Here is an 18984-nt window from a genome sequence, read left to right as displayed (position 1 = left end):
GAGATGTATTCAAATCACTTAGACTGGGAGCCCTAATGGGGAAAGTAATCAATGCTGGTCTCAGATACAACCTGCTTTAATTAGATTCATGGGGCAATGTGGGGAAGGGGCTTGCAGAAACTGCCGCTCAGTTTCTCCCAGATAAGGATCATTATTTATGTTGTGACAAAGATACACAAACTCAAAAGCTCACCGCAGCAGGCTGCGTTAAAAGCCTGGGAAAACTGTCAGACTGCAAATACTCTCATTAATGTGCATATCATCTCCAGTACACTCTTGAAAGAAAAACACAGTGATTAGTAGAGCTGGGAATTCAAGTGTTCAGCAGCATTTGCTAATAGCCCAGCAACAGTTATTTAAACGTATTAGGAGAAATACGTAATAGCTATGGCATTAGCAGAATACTAGTTACGTCCTTCACTTGTAAACTGGCACTCGTAGTTTAGTTTAGTTTAGTTTAGAGATACAGCGCGGAAACAGGCCACTCGGCCCACCGGGTCCGCGCCGACCAGCGATCCCCGCACACTAACACTATCCTACACACACTAGGGACAATTTATATTAACACCGAGACAGTTGGAGTGGTCGTTGGAGTGTGGGAGGAAAGTCACGCAGGTCACGGGGAGAACGTACAAACTCCGTACAGACAGCCCCCGTAGTCAGGATGGAACCCGGGTCTCTGACGCTGTGAGGCAGCAGCTCTACCCGCTGCACCACTGTGACATTCCTCATTTCTGCTAGCTATGCATGCTGGTTATACTATGGACTGGTCTGTTATGTTTAGGTTTCGGTTTTAGGTTGATTATTGTCATGTGTGCCAAGGTACAGTGAAAAACTTTGTTCTGCATGCACTCCATACAGAGCAGATAATACTGCAGATAAACACAATCAAGTCAAACTCAAGTAGGACAGGTGGAGCAAAGGGGAAGATGCAGAGTGTAGAATATAGTTCTCAGCATTGTAGCGCATCAGTTCCACAGACAAAGTCCAATGTCCGCAAAGGGGTAGAGGTGAATCGGACAGTGCCCTAGCTTGTGGAAGGGCCATTCAGAAGGCTGATCACAGAGGGGAAGATGCTGTCCCTGAGTCTGGTGGTGCACGCCTGTTACTGAGGCCATTGGCTCTTTCCTTTTTATCTGTTCATATTGCATACAAAATGACATGTTAAATTTCCAAATACCAAGGCAGTTCTGCTCTCTGTATCTTCCCCTTTGCCCTACCTACTGTACTTGAGTTGCTGCCTTACGGGTGCAGTCTGTACGGAGTTTGTACGCTCTCTCTGTGACCACGTGGGTTTTCTCCAGCTGTTCCAGTTTCCTTCCACACTCCAATGACGTACAGGTTTGGAGGTTAATTGGCTTCAGTGAAAACTGTAAATTGTCCCTAGTGTGTGTAGGATAGCGTTAGTGTACAGGATCATTGCTGGTTGGTGTGGTCTCGGTCGGCCAAAGGGTCTGTTTCTGTGCTGAAACTCTGAAATCTAAAGTGATCTATCCATGTTCTCCAGAGATGCTGCCTGACCCGCTGAGTTAATCCAGCACTCTGTGAAACGTCACCTATCCATGTTCTCCAGAGATGCTGCCTGACCCGCTGAGTTACTCCAGCACTCTGTGAAATGTCTCCTATCTATGTTCTCCACAGATGCTGCCTGACCCGCTGAGTTACTCCAGCACTTTGTGTATTTTTTTGTAGTATCAGCACCTGCAGTTCCTTGTGTCCACATTGATAACTAGTGATGAAATCTGAAGAAGGGTTTCGACCCGAAACGTCACCCATTCCTTTTTTTTTGTCAACCAACATCTGTGGGTTCCTTGTTTCTCTATTTGCATAATTAGTTTTTACTCTCTGATCACTGAAACCCATGTGACATAACCTCATTTCCTTCTTTCTCTCTCTCTTCAGGATGGAAGTTGAACCCGATTGTGGATGCAGTTTACAGCCCAGAGTTCTACGCAGGTAAGACAACGCACGTCCATTGTCCATCCAACATGTTAACGTGTCATTGTCCCGTACAGCACAGTACTGCCAATGCAGCGCCGTGTGTGTTAGGCCTCTGCTCCGACCTGTTAAATTAATTGCAGGAGACAAAGACATTAACAATTGTACAGGTAAGTCACCTCCACCTCTCCCTCAGGTAGAATGCCTTGGCTCCATACTACTTCCATTAGTGAATGTGTCCCGCCTTTGTACAACGGCCAAAATCTAATGTGATTCTTTAAATAGTTTCAGTTGCAAGCAGGAGCGAATGTAATGCTCACAAACAATTGCTGCATCTCTCATTTGGCTGTGGACCAAGAAAATATCTAACTGCTGTATAGCCATGATCGCATTGAATGGCGGTGCTGGCTCGAAGGGCTGAATGGCCTACTCCTGCACCTATTGTCTATTGTCTATAAGGTAGACACAAAATGCCAGAGTAACTCAGCGGGACAGGCAGCATCTCTGGAGAGAAGAAATGGGTGAAGTTTCGGGACGAGACCCTTCTTCCGTCTGAACAAGGGTCTCGACCCGAAACGTCACCCATTCCTTCTCTCCCGAGATGCTGCCTGACACCGCTGAGTTACTCCAGCATTTTGTGTCTACCTTTGATTTAAACCAGCATCTGCAGTTTTCTTTCCTACACTAACTGCTACATGATTTGGTGCCATATTGGTACAGAGATGGTCATGGGATGGTGACAGCGTAAATCTGCTGTGGATCGTGTAGGTCTTGTTGGCCAGTTTTAGATTTTAGTTTAGTTTAGAGATACGGCGCGGAAATAGGCCCTTCGGCCCACCGAATCCGCACCGACCAGCGATCCCCAGCACATTAACACTACCCTGCACGCACTGGGGCCAATTTACATTAACACCAAGCCAATTAAACTACAAACCTGCACGTCTTTGGAGCGTGGGAGGAAATCGAAGATCTCGGAGAAAACCCACGCAGGTCACGGGGGAGAACGTACAAACTCCATACAGACAGCTCCCGCAGTCAATAGACAATAGGTGCAGGAGTAGGCCATTCGGCCCTTCGAGCCCTTAATGTCAACACATAGTATGTGTCGCGTTGTTCCCCAATCTGCAATGCACACAGTGACGTGTTTTTCACCGCACTGAATGTTGCTAATAGGGTCAAAGAGTCAAAGAGTGGTACTATGTGGAAACAGGCCCTTCGGCCCAACTCGCCCACGCTGGCCAACATGTCCCAGCTACACCAGTCCAACCTGCCCGCATTTGGTCCATATCCCTCCAAACCTGTCCCATCCGTGTACCTGTCCAACTGTTTCTTAAACAGACTCCAATGTGTGAGAGTGTTGATGAGGACTTCACTGAGGCCTCCACTCTGCTCGTACTATCGCTGAACATTGATGGAGAAAGTCATTGTACAGTCAGTTTGTTTTTCAAACGTATATTCTTTTGGAATCAATTTCACCCGCATGAGATAATGATGTTGTAGGATTAGTCATGTTGCATGAAACTACTGCACCCGCTGAGTTTCCACTGGCCAAGAACTATTAGCGGGTGTGGAATTATGATTGTAAATCAAACAAATGGATCTGCGAATTTTTTATGTGTTAGACTCATTGTTTCTTTTCAAACTAAAATAGAAGGTTAGATGTCTACTTGCGTAAGCATTTACTTTGCTATCTATTGTTCATTGAGATAACCCTTTTCTCTAACCCTTTTCGCAACAACGAGTGAGACTATCTTTGCCTCGGCTCTTCTTGCCAACAGTTAATCCTCGAACCCACAGGTGAAAAGCTTCCAGAATATCAATCGTAGCTTTCAAAGAGAGGCACTTTCAGAGCAGATACCAGTTTTGCTCCAAATCTGATTTCACTCTCATTGAAACTCAACTATTTAGCAAGTGTCCCGGAATAGTCAATAGGCAATAGACAATAGCCAATAGGTGCAGGAGTAGGCCATTCGGCTCTTCGAGCCAGCACCACCATTCAATGTGATCATGGCTGATCATTCTCAATCAGTACCCCGTTCCTGCCTTCTTCCCATACCCCCTGACTCCGCTATCCTTAAGAGCTCTATCTAGCTCTCTCTTGAATGCATTCAGTGACTTGGCCTCCACTGTCTTCTGAGGCAGTGAATTCCACTGATACCGCATGCAAGAGTCCCCATGTGTTGGCGCTGTTTTACAAGTCCAGTCCGTGCTCTAGTTCCGGTCAGCTGTATTGTCCAAGTTGAAATTCAGACAAAGAAAAAACCTCTGATCTCCACGCTCCCCTGAAGAACAAAACTCATCGTTTGTCTCCTGTTTATGCAAATGCTAGATTTTAATTATGCAACTTCTTCCAATGTACAAGGTAGCCAACTATAAAAGGAAAATGAATTTGCTTAGTCTCTGAATAATTTTATGGAATGAACTAACACTCCTTGAATATAAAAAGCAAACAGCTGTTTATGTTTCCCTGTTAACTGTTTGCATCAATGCACATTTTTCTTTTATAATGAGTATATTAATTTTTGTCCCTGCTTGTCAGAGTTCTTGCTCAGTAATTTGATAACTACCTGAGCTGATGATAAAACTGATATCCATCAAGCTGCATGGAGTTGCTTCCTAATTGGCATCTCTGTGTGACATGTATGGTGACTGCTGTAAACAACACTGCTGTGTTATGACTCTATTGGTGGCAAGAACTTCATGCTGCAACTCAAATTAGGCATGAGCTACATGGAACTGTGAGAAGTGAATTAATTCAGAATAATTCATGGTGGCGCAGCGGGTAGAACTGCTGCCTCACAACGCCACAGACCCGCGTTCCATCCCGACTACTTTTTATTATTATTATTTTTTTTTTAATATATATTTTTTATATATAAAAGTTTTATTCCAAAGAAAAACATACAAACATACTAAGCAAAATGTGATCAAACCGTACGACCGAAGAAGGGTCCCGAACCGAAACGTCACCCATTCCTTGTCTCCAGAGATGCTGCCTGTCCCGCTGAGTCGCTCCAGCATTTTGTGTCCACATTGATAGTGGGTGAAGTGGTGTAGGAGTGGATGGTTGACATTTTTCCTCTTTTAATGCCGACTGTGAAGGAGTTATACAGCTGACGTTGGTCTACTGCACTGAGACTGAGAGATAGAGAAGTGTGCGTCGCGAATAGTGAGTGAGCTTCAAAACATGAGCTTCCATGCTGGTTTGTGACAATGGTGATAATGGTGTTACTGCAACACGGCACTTGGACGGTTGGCATGGATGTGTGGGCGTGATGACCAGCTTCTACACAGCATGACCCCAGGCTTCTATGACTCATCTGCCACCCTGACCTGGTGTGAGATGTGCATCTCACGGTGGTGCAGCGGTAGAGTTGCCACCTCACAGCGCCACCGACCCGGGTTCTATCCCAACCACGGGTGCCATCTGTACGGAGTTTGTACCTTCTCCCCGTGACCCGCCTGGGTTTTCTCCGGGTGCTCCGGTTTCCTCCCCACACTCCCAAAGGCGTGCAGGTTTTCAGGTTCATTGGCTTGGTGTAATTGTAAATTGTCCCCAGTGTGTGTAGGATAGTGTTAGTGAGCAGGGATCGTTGGTCATCGCGGATCTCAGTGGGCCGAAGGGCCTGTTTCCGCACTGTATATCGAAACTAAACTAATGATTCAAGAGTGTTTACTTGTCACATGTGCTGGCAATATAGCACTTTGTGTTTTGCTCGAGATTCCAGCATCTGCACTTCCTTGTGTCTCAATTTGTGTACGTTGACATTAGACGTGTTTTCAAATAGTGCAAGGTGTGTCAGAGAAGGAGGGCGGTCACGGTGGCGCAGCGGTAGAGTTGCTGCCTTACAGCGAATGCAGCGCTGGAGACTCGGGTTCGATCCTGACTACGGGCGCCGTCTGTATGGAGTTTGTACGTTCTCCCCGTGACCAGCGTGGGTTTTCTCCGAGATCTTCGGTTTCCTCCCACACTCCAAAGACGTGCAGGTTTGTAGGTTAATTGGCTTGCTGTAAATGTGTAAATTGTCCCTAGTGTGTGTAGGATAGTGTTAGTGGTCAGCGCGGACCCGGTGGGCCGAAGGGCCTGTTTCCGCGCTGTATCTCTAAATATTCCACTATTTAAACACGTCTAATGAAAAGTTTCCAGCTAGCAAAAGGGGAGGAAAAAGGATGATGTATCTGAGGGGAGACTGTTGATTTAAGACGTCTTTAATCGCCATAAATAAGTTGGGAAAAAAAAGAGAAGGTTATACAAAGCTGTGGGGGCGGGAATGATGAATGGCGATTCCAGCAGTTCACAATTGCCACTGAAGACCCACATTGTACATCATATCTGCCAGCTCATTTCCGTGATTGAATATTCAGTCAGAGCAGGCTGTACGGCTGTAAAGCTTAACACGAATGCGATGATGCTCCACTTGAATATACATAACTCACATACCGCCATCCATAACCTCCAGTGGGTGAAGGTATAGGAGCTTGAAGGCACACACCACCAGACTCTGGAACTGCTGTTATCAGCGGCCCTTCCATAAGCTAGGGCACTGTCCGATTCACCTCTACCCCATTACGGACATTGGACTTTGTCTTAGCAACGAGCTGCCAGAGGAGGTAGTTGAGACAGGGACCAAAACAACATCTAAAAGACATGTCAAGTCAAGTTTATTTGTCACATACACATAGAAGACGTGCAGTGAAATGAAAGTTCACCCATAGTCCAGCAATAGAGCAATAAAAAATAAACAATTTCACACACAATCACAAACCAACACAAAACAAAAAAGAAGAACCATCCATCACAGTGAGTCTCCTCCAGTCACCTCCTCACTGTGATGGAAGGCCAGAATGTATTTTCTCTTCCCCTGCCGTCTTCTCCCGCGGTCAGGCTGTTGTAGTTGCCACGTTCCAGGCCACGCCGGACGGTGAAAGGTCCGCGATGGGCCGACCCGCGATCCGGGGCGGGCGAACACGCTGCCGCTGCATGTCAGGGACAGGGGTGTGGAGATATGGGCCCATCGCGGGCAGGTGGGACTAGTGTGAATGGGGCATATTGGTCGGCGTGGGAAAATTGGGCCGAAGGGCCTGTTTCCATGCTGTACGACTCTACGACTCTCTAACTGGTGCGCTACAACGCTGAGAACTATGTTCTGCACTCGGTATCTTCCCCTTTGCTCTACCTGTTGTACTTGAGTTTGGACTGATGGCATTTGTGCATCGTGTTATCTGATCTGAAAGGATGACAAGCAGAAGAAAGCTTTTCGCTGTACCTCGGTACACGTGACAATAAGAAACCCGAACGTGAATGGGAAAGAGTGAATTATAATGGGTGAAATGTTTCACTAACATATGATTATTAGATGATTGGTGTAATGTGTCACATCAGATAGTTTAGTTCAGAGATACAGCGCGGAAACAGGCCCTTCGGCCCACCGGGTCCGCGCCGACCAGCGATCCCCGCACATTAACACTATCCTACATACACTAGGGACAATTTTTACATTTACCAAGCCAATTAACCTACAAACCTGCACATCTTTGGAGTGTGGGAGGAAACCGAAGATCTCGGAGAAAACCCACACAGGTCACGGGGAGAACGTACAAACTCCGTACAGACAGCACCCGTAGTCAGGATCAAACCCAGGTCTCTGGCGCTGCATTCGCTGTAAGGCAGCAACTCTACCGCTGTGCCACCGTGCCGATGCAGTGGTCAGTGTGACTACTAACTCAAACAAAAACAACACATGTAAATTAACACACAAACTGAGCAGATGAGATTCAAGAGAGTCCAGAGTGTTTAATTTTCAATTGATGAGAGTGTGGCCAGGGTGGTGTGGGTCAGTGAGAGTGTGGCCAGGGTGGTGTGGGTCAGTGAGAGTGTGGCCAGGGTGGTGTGGGTCAGTGAGAGTGTGGCTAGGGTGGTGTGGGTCAGTGAGAGTGTGGCCAGGGTGGTGTGGGTCAGTGAGAGTGTGGCCAGGGTGGTGTGGGTCAGTGAGAGTGTGGCCAGGGTGGTGTGGGTCAGTGATGATGCTGGCTGTATTTTTGAGGCAGCACCTCCTGTAGATCCCTTTGATGGTGGGGGGTCAGTGTGTGATGGACCTTTGATGGTGGGGAGGTCAGTACTGTGATGGCCCGGGCAGTGCCCACCAGTCTCTGTAATTCCTGGGTGTTGGAGTTACTGAGCCAGGCCGTGAACAAACAGGTCATTATGCTCTTTACCAAACACCTGCAGATGTTCAAGAGATTGTTCGTCAACAGACCGAATCCACTCAATTTTCCAAGGAAGTCGAGTGTAACTTCAGTTGAGCGATGGAGTGATAAGTATATGTGCTCTTTCACCAGTTTGCCTTTAATACAGTCTCTGGTCCGTCAAGTAAAGACCATGGTGAAGATTGTTCAGGTCCAGGTTGAAGTTCATTATTGTCACGTGTGCTGAGGTACAGTGCAAAGCTTCTGTTTACACGCTATCCAATCAGCTCAGATAATGCTATGCACGAGTCCTGCCTGCTCCCCGTATCCCTTGATTCAATTAGCCCTAAGAGTTCAATCTAGCTCTCTCTTGAAAGCATCCAGTGAATTGGCCTCCACTGCCTTCTGTGGCAGAGAATTCCACAGATTCACAACTCTCTGGGTGAAAAAATATTTCCTCATCTCCGTCCTAAATGACCTCCCCCTTATTCATAAACTGTGAGACCCCTGGTTCTGGACTCCCCCAATTATCGGGAACATTTTTCCTCTAAGTAAAGACCATGGTGAAGATTATTCAGGTTCAGGTTGATGTTGATTATTGTCACGTGTGTTTACATGCTATCCAATCAGATCAGATAATACCATAAGCCAAACCCATGTACAATAGGGAGAGCAAAGAGGGAGATACCGAGGTGCAGAATAGAGTTCTCAGCAGTGTACCTTAACAAACCAGCAACCTTATAAAGGTTTATCCTATTATTTCAGCACAAACCAATGTCCTCTGGTTCTTGTTTCTCCTGCCCTGGGTGAAAGACTCTGAGCATTCACCCAATCTATTTTCCCCTCATGATTTTACACACCTCAAAAAGACCACCCCTCATCCTCCTGCACTACAAGGAACGAGTGATCACATTTTCAGAACTGAAGTCACGCCAGAATCTTCCGTCTTCACTTACAAATGACCATCGAACATTCCACAAGGGGAAAGAAGGAATAGCAGATGCTGGTTTACAAAAAGGTGCACAGAGTGCAGGAGTAACTCAGCGGGTCAGGCAGCATCTGTGGAGAACATGGATAGGTGACGTTTCACAGAGTGCTGGAGTAACTCAGTGGGTCAGGCAGCATCTGTGGAGAACATGGATAGGTGACGTTTCACAGAGTGCAGGAGTAACTCAGCGGGTCAGGCAGCATCTCTGGAGAACATCGATAGGTGATGTTTCACAGAGTGCTGGAGTAACTCAGCGGGTCAGGCAGCATCTGTGGAGAATGTGAAACAGGTGACATTTCGGTTTGAAACCCTTCTTTAGATTGAAGAACCTATCCATGTTCTCCAGGGATGCTGCCCGACCCGCTGAGTTACTCCAGCACTCTGTGTATTTCCTTTGGTGAACCAGCATCTGCAGTTCCTTGTTTCGATATTTCAAGAGTAATCTTGTAGACAGGAACCAAACAAATGTTTAACTTGGTGTTGTGCCGCTGAGAAAGGTGATTTTGTTTTTGTTATTTCTTGCTGAACATTTGTGAAGCTTCAAGTGGAGAGACATAAATCTCTGTGTGAGGGGGCAGGCGGATTAATGGTACAAACCACCAGCGCCGCGGTCCAGTGGAGCATGAGGGGAATTATTGGGGAGACTGCCCTCCAGTACCAGACCAGATTGGATCTGTACACCGGCCAGCACACCAGACAACCTTTTTGAGTTTTGAAATTGATATCCCGTTTGTATTGAAGTGAAAAATGAAAGTGAGGAACTGTCAGAGGCTGGTCTTTGCAGACAGGTCGTCAGTACGTGTTATTTATTGTGCAAAGCAACTTGCTGCCCACACTCGTGCTGTCATGGGGAATCACCTTTGTAGTATTCGTCCACAATGCAACGTCAAGAATTACATTCCAAAATTAACTACTGTACTCCCAAACAGATTTTTATTTCTGAAAGGCAGCGCCAGAGACCCAGGTTCCATCCCGACTACGGGTGCTGTCTGTACGGAGTTTGTACGTTCTCCCCGTGACCGCGTGGGTTTTCTCTTAGTTCTTCAGTTTCCTCCCACACTCCAGACGTACAGGTCCCACCCCCACCAAAGTCGCACCAGCTTCTCGTTCTCACCCAACAAACAGCTAACAATGGCCTGTTTCCTTTATCATCGTTACTTTTCTGCGTATCTTTCATTCATTGTTCTTTATCTCTCCACATCACCGTCTATATCTCTATAGAGTGGATGTGGAGAGGATGTTTCCACTAGTGGGAGAGTCTCGGACTCGAGGCCACAGCCTCAGAATTAAAGGATGTTCCTTTAGGAAGCAGATGAGGAGGGATTTCTTTTGTCAGAGGGTGGTGAATCTGTGGGATTCTTTGCCACAGAAGGCTGTGGATATTTTTTAAGGCAGAAATCGATAGATTCTTGATTAGTACGGGTGTCAGGGGTTATTGGGAGAAGGCAGGAGAATGGGGTTAGGAGGGAGAGATAGATCAGCCATGATTGAATGGCGGAGTAGACTTGATGGGCCGAATGGCCTAATTCTATCCTATCCCTTATGACCTTATGATACAATGCGGAAACAGGTCCTTTGGTTCACCGAGACCATGCCAACTAATGATCGCATGTAGAATTTCCAGAAGCCAATTAACTTAGGAAGGAAATGCTAATGCTGGTTGACAGACACACAATTCTGGAGTCACACAGTGGGACAGGCAGCATTTCTGGAGAAGGAAAGTAAAAGTGATGTTTCGGGTCTGAAGAAGGGTCTCGACCCGAAACGTCACCCATTCCTTCTCTCCGGAGATGCTGTCTATCCCGCTGAGTTGCACCAGCATTTTGAGTGCACCAACACACCTTCACATCTTTGGAGTGTGGGAGGAAACCGGAGCACCCGGAGAAAACCCACGCAGGTCGATTTTTTCGATTTAGAGATACAGCTAGGAAACAGGCCCTTCGGCCCACCGAGTCCGCGCCGCCCAGCGATCCCCGCACATTTACCACTATCCTACACACACTAGGGACAATTTTTACATTTACCCGGTCAATTAACCTACATACCTGTACGTCTTTGGAGTGTGGGAGGAAACCAAAGATCTCGGAGAAAACCCACGCAGGTCACGGGGAGAACGTACAAACTCCATACAGACGGCGCCCGTAGTCAGGATCGAACCCGAGTCTCCGGCGCTGCATTCGCTGTAAGGCAGCAACTCTACCGCTGCGCCACCGTGCAGCCCTAGCGGGAGAACGTACAAACTCCATTCAGACAACACTCGTGGTCGGGATGGAACCCGGGTCTGTGGCGCTGTGAGGCAGCAGCTCTACCCGCTGCCACCTTATGCGACTATGTCACAGCAGAACATTTGCCAAAAGCACTTCACCAACTCCAAGTGCAGCTGAAAAGAAGTGGTTTGAAGTTTATTGAATTAATTATCTCACAGTTCATGTTAATCATATTCATGCACTCTGGTAATTGTTAGTCATGCTCATAAATCTGACTGAACAAGACATAAATACAAAAGGTGCAGAATTTGGTGCAAATTCCCAATCATTTCTCCCCGTCTGAATGGTCCTGCTGCTTGCTGGTGCTTGTGGCTTAGATCACGCGTGTTATGTGTGAAATGCCCAGAGTTAGGGATCAATTTCCAAATTGAGTTTGTCTGACCTGAAGCTGTTTATTGGGCAAAGCTAATTGGAAAATTAATTTTATTGAATTGAGCCTGCAATGTTTCATTGCACTGCCCACTTACATAAGAATCAACACAGAGTGCTGGAGTAACTCAGCGGGTCAGGCAGCATCTCTGGAGAACATGAGTAGGTGACGTTTCACAGAGTACTGGAGTAACTCAGCGGGTCAGGCAGCATCTCTGGAGAACATGGATAGGTGACGTTTCACAGAGTGCTGGACTAACTCAGCGGGTCAGGCAGCATCTCTGGAGAACATGGGTAGGTGACGTTTCACAGAGTGCTGGAGTAACTCAGCGGGTCAGGCAGCATCTGTGGAGAACATGGATAGGTGACGTTTCACAGAGTGCTGGAGTAACTCAGCGGGTCAGGCAGCATCTGTGGAGAACATGGATAGGTGACATTTTGGGTCAAGACCCTTCCTCAGACCCTTCTTCATTCTAAAGAAGGGTTTCAATCCAAAACGTCACCTATCCATGTTCTCCAGAGATGCTGCCTGACCCGTTGAGTTACTCCAGCACTCTGTGAAATGTCACCTATCCATGTTCTCCACAGATGCTGCCTGACCCGCTGAGTTACTCCAGCACTCTGTGTTCTGCTCAAGATTCCAGCATCTTCAGTTCCTTGTGTCTCAAAAAAAAATGACCTCACTCAGTCTCATCTCTCCATAATCTATATGTTGAAATTCCTTTTAACGTAATAATAATGCCTTCAGGGTTCATGTAAGTGTTTAATTAATTTTATTGATAATAGCTCTGCATTATCAGGAGGCATTCAGTGTCTGATCAATAATGGCAATGAATCCTTTTAATTCACCATCTTGTGAATGGGCTGCTCATCCTATGTGCTTGCTGAGCAGTGTGTATAACCTTGCACACATCCCCGCTGTAACCAGCCAGCACATTCGTAGATGATAACCTATTCTGATCTTCTGGCCAAGAAGGCTTTCGGCATATTGGCCTTCATCAGTCAGAGTATTGCGTTACAAAATTGGAGGTCGTGTCACAGTTTTCTGTGAGACGTTGGTGATGCCACGTTTAAAGTATCGCGTTCAGTTCCGGGCACCATGTTGTAGGAAAGATGTCATAGAGCTTGAAAGGGTTCAGGGAAGATTTACCAGCATGTTGCCAGGACCTGATGTACTGACCTGTAGTGAGAGGTTGGACAGGCTAGGACAGGAGGATGAGAGGGATCTTATCGAGGTGTACAAAATCATGAGAGGAAGTCATAAGAAAATAACTGCAGATGCTGGTACAAATCGAAGGTATTTATTCACAAAATGCTGGAGTAACTCAGCAGGTCAGGCAGCATCTCAGGAGAGAAGGAATGGGTGACGTTTCGGGTTGAGAACCTTAAGGCACCCTAGATCCTTGGGCCGAGACCCTTAAGGCACCCTGGAGTAACTCAGCAGGTCAGGCATCATCTCAGGAGAGAAGGAATGGGTGACGTCGCCCATTCCTTCTCTCCTGAGATCCTGCCTGACCTGCTGAGTTACTCCAGCATGTTGTGAATAAATACCTTCGAGGGGAAGTCATAGATCAGGTAAACACACACAGTCTCTTGCCCAGAGTTGGGGAGTGGAGAACCAGAAGATACTGGCCCTTCGGCCCAACTTTCCCATGCCGACTAAGATGCCCCATCTACACTAGTCCCACCTGCCTGTGTTTGGCCCATATCCTTCTAAACCTGTCCTATCCATGTACCTGTCTAAGTGTTTCTTAAACGTTGCAATAGTCCCTGCCTCAACCACCTCCTCGGTCAGCTTGTTCCACACACCTACAACCCTTTGTATGAAAAGGTTACCCCTCGGGTTCCCATTAAATCTTCAATGGCAGCTCAGTACCACTCTCTAGTTGTGGTAGGATGGTTCAGTTGCCTGATAACAGCTGGGAAGAATCTGTCCCTGAATCTGTCCCTGTCCCTCTAAATTCTCTGCCACAGAAGACTGTGGAGGCCAATTCACTGAATGTATTCAAGAGAGAGTGAGATTTAGCCCTTAGGGCTGACGGAATCAAAGGATATGGGGAAAAAGCAGGAACGGGGCACTGATTGTGGATGATTAGCCGTGATCATATTGAATGGCGGTGCTGGCTCGAAGGGCCGAATGGCCTCCTGCAACCTATTTTCTACATTTCAATGCTTCTAACCTGTCCTATCCATGTACCTGTCCAAGTGTCTTTTAAACAGCAGTTTTAATAAAGATCCTGTCCTGAAACTCAAAGAGCTTTGGTCTTTGTACGCCAAAATGTAAATGTACTTGTTAACAGCAAGATAGCTGAGCAGACTCAAGCTGGTCTTCATTATTTGGTGCCGGAGATTTGGGTTTGTTGAAGCATTCAGCTGCAGTGTGTTCTGGCCCATTGTTTGGGTTACATTAAGTTCAGATTCTTTCCCCACGAATGATTTTTTTTTTGGAACCAGTGTCAGGCATGAAATGGAACAACCACTTTGACAGTTTTGGCCACGTTTCTGTTTTCCAGTCGAGTCCACCTCCTAGTTGTTTCTCCGCGCTCCCACCCACTGCCATCACCACCGCCAGGAACCCCAACCCAATGAATTTGCAGGGCGCTTCATTCATTGGATGTGGAAAGGATGTTTCCACTGGTGGGAGAGTCTGGGACCAGAGGTCACAGCCTCAGAAATAAAGGGCACTGCTCTTTTAGAAAGGAGGTGAGGAGGAACTTCTTCAGTCAGAGGGTGGTGAATCTGTGGAACTCATTGCCACAGAGGGCTGTGGAGGCCAAGTCAGTGGATAATCTTTAGGCAGAGATAGACAAATTCTTGATTAGAACGGGTGTCAAGGGTTATGGGCAGAAGACAGGAAAATGGGGTTGGGAGGGAGAGATAGATAATAGACAATAGTTGCAGGAGGAGGCCATTCGGCCCTTCGAGCCAGCGCCGTCATTCACTGTGATCATGGCTGATCACCCACACTCATTACCCCGTTCCTGCCTTCTCCCCATACCCCCTGACTCCGCTATCATTCAATCAGCCATGATTGGGTGGTGGAGTAGACTCGATGGGCGGAATGGCCTAATTCTGTTCCATGACTTGTGAACTTGTAAATTGCGAATGGATCAAAGGTGCGCATGTGCTTGTAATTGAGCCGTGGGCAGGGGGCAGGGGTCAGGGGGCGGGGGGCGGGGGACTGTGGGCAGGGGGAAGGGGGCAGGGGGCAGGGGGCAGGGGGCAGGGGTCTGTGGGCAGGGGTCTGTGGGCAGGGGGGCAGGGGGCAGAGGGGCAGGGGGCAGGGGGGCAGGGGGCAGGGGGCGGGGGACAGGGGGCAGGGGGCAGGGGGCAGGGGGGCAGGGGGCTGTGGGAAGGGGTTTGTGGGCAGGGGGTAGGGGGCAGGGGGCAGGGGTCTGTGGGCAGGGTATGTGGGCAGGGGTCTGGGGCAGGGGGCAGGGGTCTGTGGGCAGGGGGCACGGGTCTGTGGGCAGGGTCTGTGGGCAGGGGGCAGGGGGCAGGGGTCTGTGGGCAGGGGTCTGTGGGCAGGGTCTGTGGGCAGGGGGCAGGGGTCTGTGGGCAGGGGGCAGGGGTCTGTGGGCAGGGGGCAGGGGTCTGTGGGCAGGGGTCTGTGGGCAGGGGGCAGGGGTCTGTGGGCAGGGGGCAGGGGTCTGTGGGCAGGGGGCAGGGGTCTGTGGGCAGGGGGCAGGGGGCAGGGGTCTGTGGGCAGGGGGCAGGGGTCTGTGGGCAGGGGGCAGGGGTCTGTGGGCAGGGGGCAGCGGTCTGTGGGCAGCGTCTGTGGGCAGGGGGCAGAGGTCTGTGGGCAGGGGGCAGGGGGCAGGGGGCAGGGTCTGTGGGCAGGGGTCTGTGGGCGATGGGCCGTGATGGTATAGATGTCTGCCTACATTTGCAGGCTAACTGGCATCAGACAGCTGCCAGGGTGGGCCAGGGGGCTCAGGGTGGGTCAGGGTGGGCTTGGGTGGGCCTGGGTGGGCCAGGGTGGGCCTGGGTGGGCATGGGTGGGCCTGGGTGGGTCAGGGTGGGTCAGGGTGGGCTAGGGTGGGCCTGGGTGGGTCAGGGTGGGTCAGGGTGGGCCTGGGTGGGTCAGGGTGGGCCTGGGTGGGTCAGGGTGGGCCAGGGTGGGCCTGGGTGGGCCAGGGAGGGCTAGGGAGGGCTAGGCTGAGCCAGGGTGGGGGCCAGGGTGGGCCAAGGTGGGCCTGGGTGGGCCAGGGAGGGCCAGGGTGGGCCTGGGTGGTCTAGGCTGGGCCAGGGAGGGCCAGGGTGGGCCTGGGTGGGCCCTCACCCTCCCACCATCAGACAGCTGCCAGGGTGGGCCAGGGTGGGGGCTAGGGTGCGGGCTAGGGTGGGCCAGGGTGGGGGCTAGGGTGGGTCAGGGCAGGCCAGGGTGGGCTAGGGTGGGCCCTCACCCTCCCACCATCAGCGCTGCACCACTTGGAGGTTTTGACTTTGGGAGCTAGTTGAGCTGAGGCTTGCCGAGGGGCGGTTATTGTCATTGACGGCTGGCGACCTCCACAACCTTGTGAACCCGTTCCTTGTACACGGTCTCCCCTTTGCACTCGAGGTCATTTTTACTTTAGCCGTGGATGGTGAAGTGACATTTAAGATTGGATTGAATTGACTGAAAGACACAGGCTGGAAACAGGCGTTCCGGCCCACCCAGCCCGTGACGACTTCTGATCACCCCTTCACACACTAGTTCCACATTCTCCCACTTTCCCATCCACTCCCTCCATACTAGGGGGCAATTTACAGAGGGGCCGATTAACCTACAAACCCGCACGTCTTTGGGATGTGGGAGGAAACCGGAGCGCCCGGAGGAAACCCACACGGTCACGGGGAGAACGTGCAAACTCCACACAGTGCCCAGCTGGCGCAGCGGTAGAGTTACTATCTCACAGCGCCAGAGACCCGGGTTCGATCCTGACTACGGGCGCTGTCTGTACAGAGTTTGCACGTTCTCCCCGTGACCTGCGTGGGTTTTCTCCGGGTGCTCCGGTTTCCTCCCGCACTCCAAAGGCATGCGGGTTTGTAGGTTAATTGGTTTCTGAAAATTGTCCCTCGCGTGTGTAGGACAGAGCAGAGGTGCGTACGGGCGATCGCTGGTCGGCGCGGACTCGGTGGGGTGGAGGGGCCTGTTTCTTCGCTGTATTTCCAAACCAAACTAAAAGTTGTTTATTGGAATGCTGTTTCTAAACCTGTCTCAGCCCATCTGAGGGGACAGTTTATCGCAGAGGTTTCTGGGCAGAACCTATGCAGTCGGTGACTAATGACGCAGAGCTGGACTGTGCAGCGGGACACAGCTAGAAATGGCTCTCGTTTCCTCTTCTTACTGAGGCAAGGGTGATGTGAGCAAATGAGGCAGAGTGGAGATCTGGTTTTGCTGCCTGAAGATTGTGGAAAGCACTTCAACATGGCTGTGCTGGACGCCCCGCCTGTGAATTGTATTTCAATGCCTGCCAAAACATTTTCAAATTAGAACTGGTTTCTTTCTAGTTCCAACTTCAAATAATATTCCATCAGCTTCTCCCAGATAACAAATGGTTGCACTTAATTTGTGACTCACTGTTTGGAAAATTATCAAAGTGAAATTATTCAAATTCTCATAATGTAGTACAGATTAAATATCACACGAGCAAACTTTTTTTTTCGCACAAAGCTTCATTGGTTTCTATTACATCGGACATTGCAGGCCGAAGGGCCTGTTCCTGTGCTGTACTGTTCTACGTCCATGTGTACAGACAAGGTGGGTCGAAGGGCCTGTTCCTGTGCTGTACAGCTCTATGACTCAATGCTGGTTCAACACGACTATCGTATCTGCCTCCACCACTACCACCAGCATTGAGTCATAGAGCTGTACAGTACGGAAACAGGCCCTTCGGCCCACCTTGTCCGTACACATGGACGTAGAACAGTACAGCATAGGAACAGGCCCTTCGGCCCACAATGTCCGTGTCGAACTTGCTGCCAGGTTAAACTAACCCCCTCCGCCTGCACGTGATCCATTCCCTCCATTCCCTGCATATCCACCTGCCTGTCTAAAAGCCTCTTAAACACCTCTATGGTATCTGCCTCCACCCTCACCCCTGGCAGAACATTCCAGGCCCCCACCCCCCTCTGTGTAAAAAAAACACTTGCCCGCACATCTCCTTTAAACCTTGCCCCTCTCACCTAAAGCTGCGCTCTCTAGTCATAGAAACAAGATGCTGGAGTAACTCAGCGGGACAGGCAGCATCTCTGGGGAGAAGGAATGGCCCTTCGGCCCACCGGGTCCACGCCGACCAGCGATCCCCGCACACTAACACTATCCCACACCCACTAGGGACAATTGTTACATTTACCGAGCCAATTAACCTACAAACCTGTGCGTCTTTGTGTAGGAAAATAACTGCAGATGCTGGTACAAATGGAAAGTATCACAAAGTACTGGAGTAACTCAGCGGGTCAGGCAGCGTCTGACATGCACGTCTTTGGAGTGTGGGAGGAAAGCGAAGATCTCGGAGAAATCCCACGCCGGGCTCACCTATCTAGGGCAAAGCGCACCGTAAACCAACGTTAGTGCAGGAACGCTGGAGAGAGTTAACAATTAGTTTCTCCCCCCGTCAGCAAGCAAGCTGAAGGCAGGACGTGTCAGGGAAAATTAACTCTCTCTCAGGAGCAGCAGGTGGATCGAAATGAGCAGCTCGTCTGTGACTCCGAGCCAGTGTTGGTCCTGATTCACCCTAGACAAGGCTGCCTTTCTGAAATGAGGGTAGTATGTTTCCCTGACAGATAAAGAGACGTGTGCGATGGCTCCTTGTGTGTGCAGAAATATTAAAAAGATCAATCATTTTAACATGGGAAGATATCACGAGTAAATTATTGGTAACTATCCAGCAATGCCAAGGCAAAGCAGACATCAGTCCACCCAGGATGTGTTGAGAACAAACAAATCCACAGAAATTAACTTGGTGTTGTTGTATCGTTGAACGGTTGGATTGAATGAAACACACAGAATGGAAACGGCCCTTCGGCCCCACTGAGTCCATGCCGACTGGAGTTGCCAACTGTCCCGTATTAGCCGGGACATCCCGTATATTGGACTAAATTGGTGTGTCCCGTACGGGACTGCCCTAGTCCCGTGTAGACCCGGACAGTGTAGGCCCGGACAGTGTAAGCCCGGACAGTGTAGGCTCGGACAATGTAGGCCCGGACACTGTAGACCCGGACAGCGTAGGCCCGGACAGCGTAGGCCCGGAC

The 18984-nt window shown here is 49.5% G+C and overlaps 1 protein-coding gene across 10 annotated transcripts in view; it reads left to right on the top strand.

Annotated features, from left to right (window-relative positions):
* The window catches only part of rbfox1 (RNA binding fox-1 homolog 1), a 743628-nt gene that overhangs the window by 658929 nt on the left and 65715 nt on the right, over positions 1–18984 (top strand). For all 10 annotated transcript variants that reach the window (XM_078417598.1, XM_078417591.1, XM_078417588.1 and 7 more), the window contains one exon: positions 1903–1956. In XM_078417598.1, the coding sequence (XP_078273724.1) occupies positions 1903–1956 (54 nt within the window). The remainder of the gene's footprint in view (positions 1–1902; positions 1957–18984) is intronic.

This window comes from Rhinoraja longicauda, chromosome 21 (assembly GCF_053455715.1).
Source record: "Rhinoraja longicauda isolate Sanriku21f chromosome 21, sRhiLon1.1, whole genome shotgun sequence".
NCBI classification, from domain to species: domain Eukaryota; kingdom Metazoa; phylum Chordata; class Chondrichthyes; order Rajiformes; family Arhynchobatidae; genus Rhinoraja; species Rhinoraja longicauda.
Note: the sequence above shows the minus strand (reverse complement) of the source record. Positions and strands in the feature narration are given on the sequence as shown.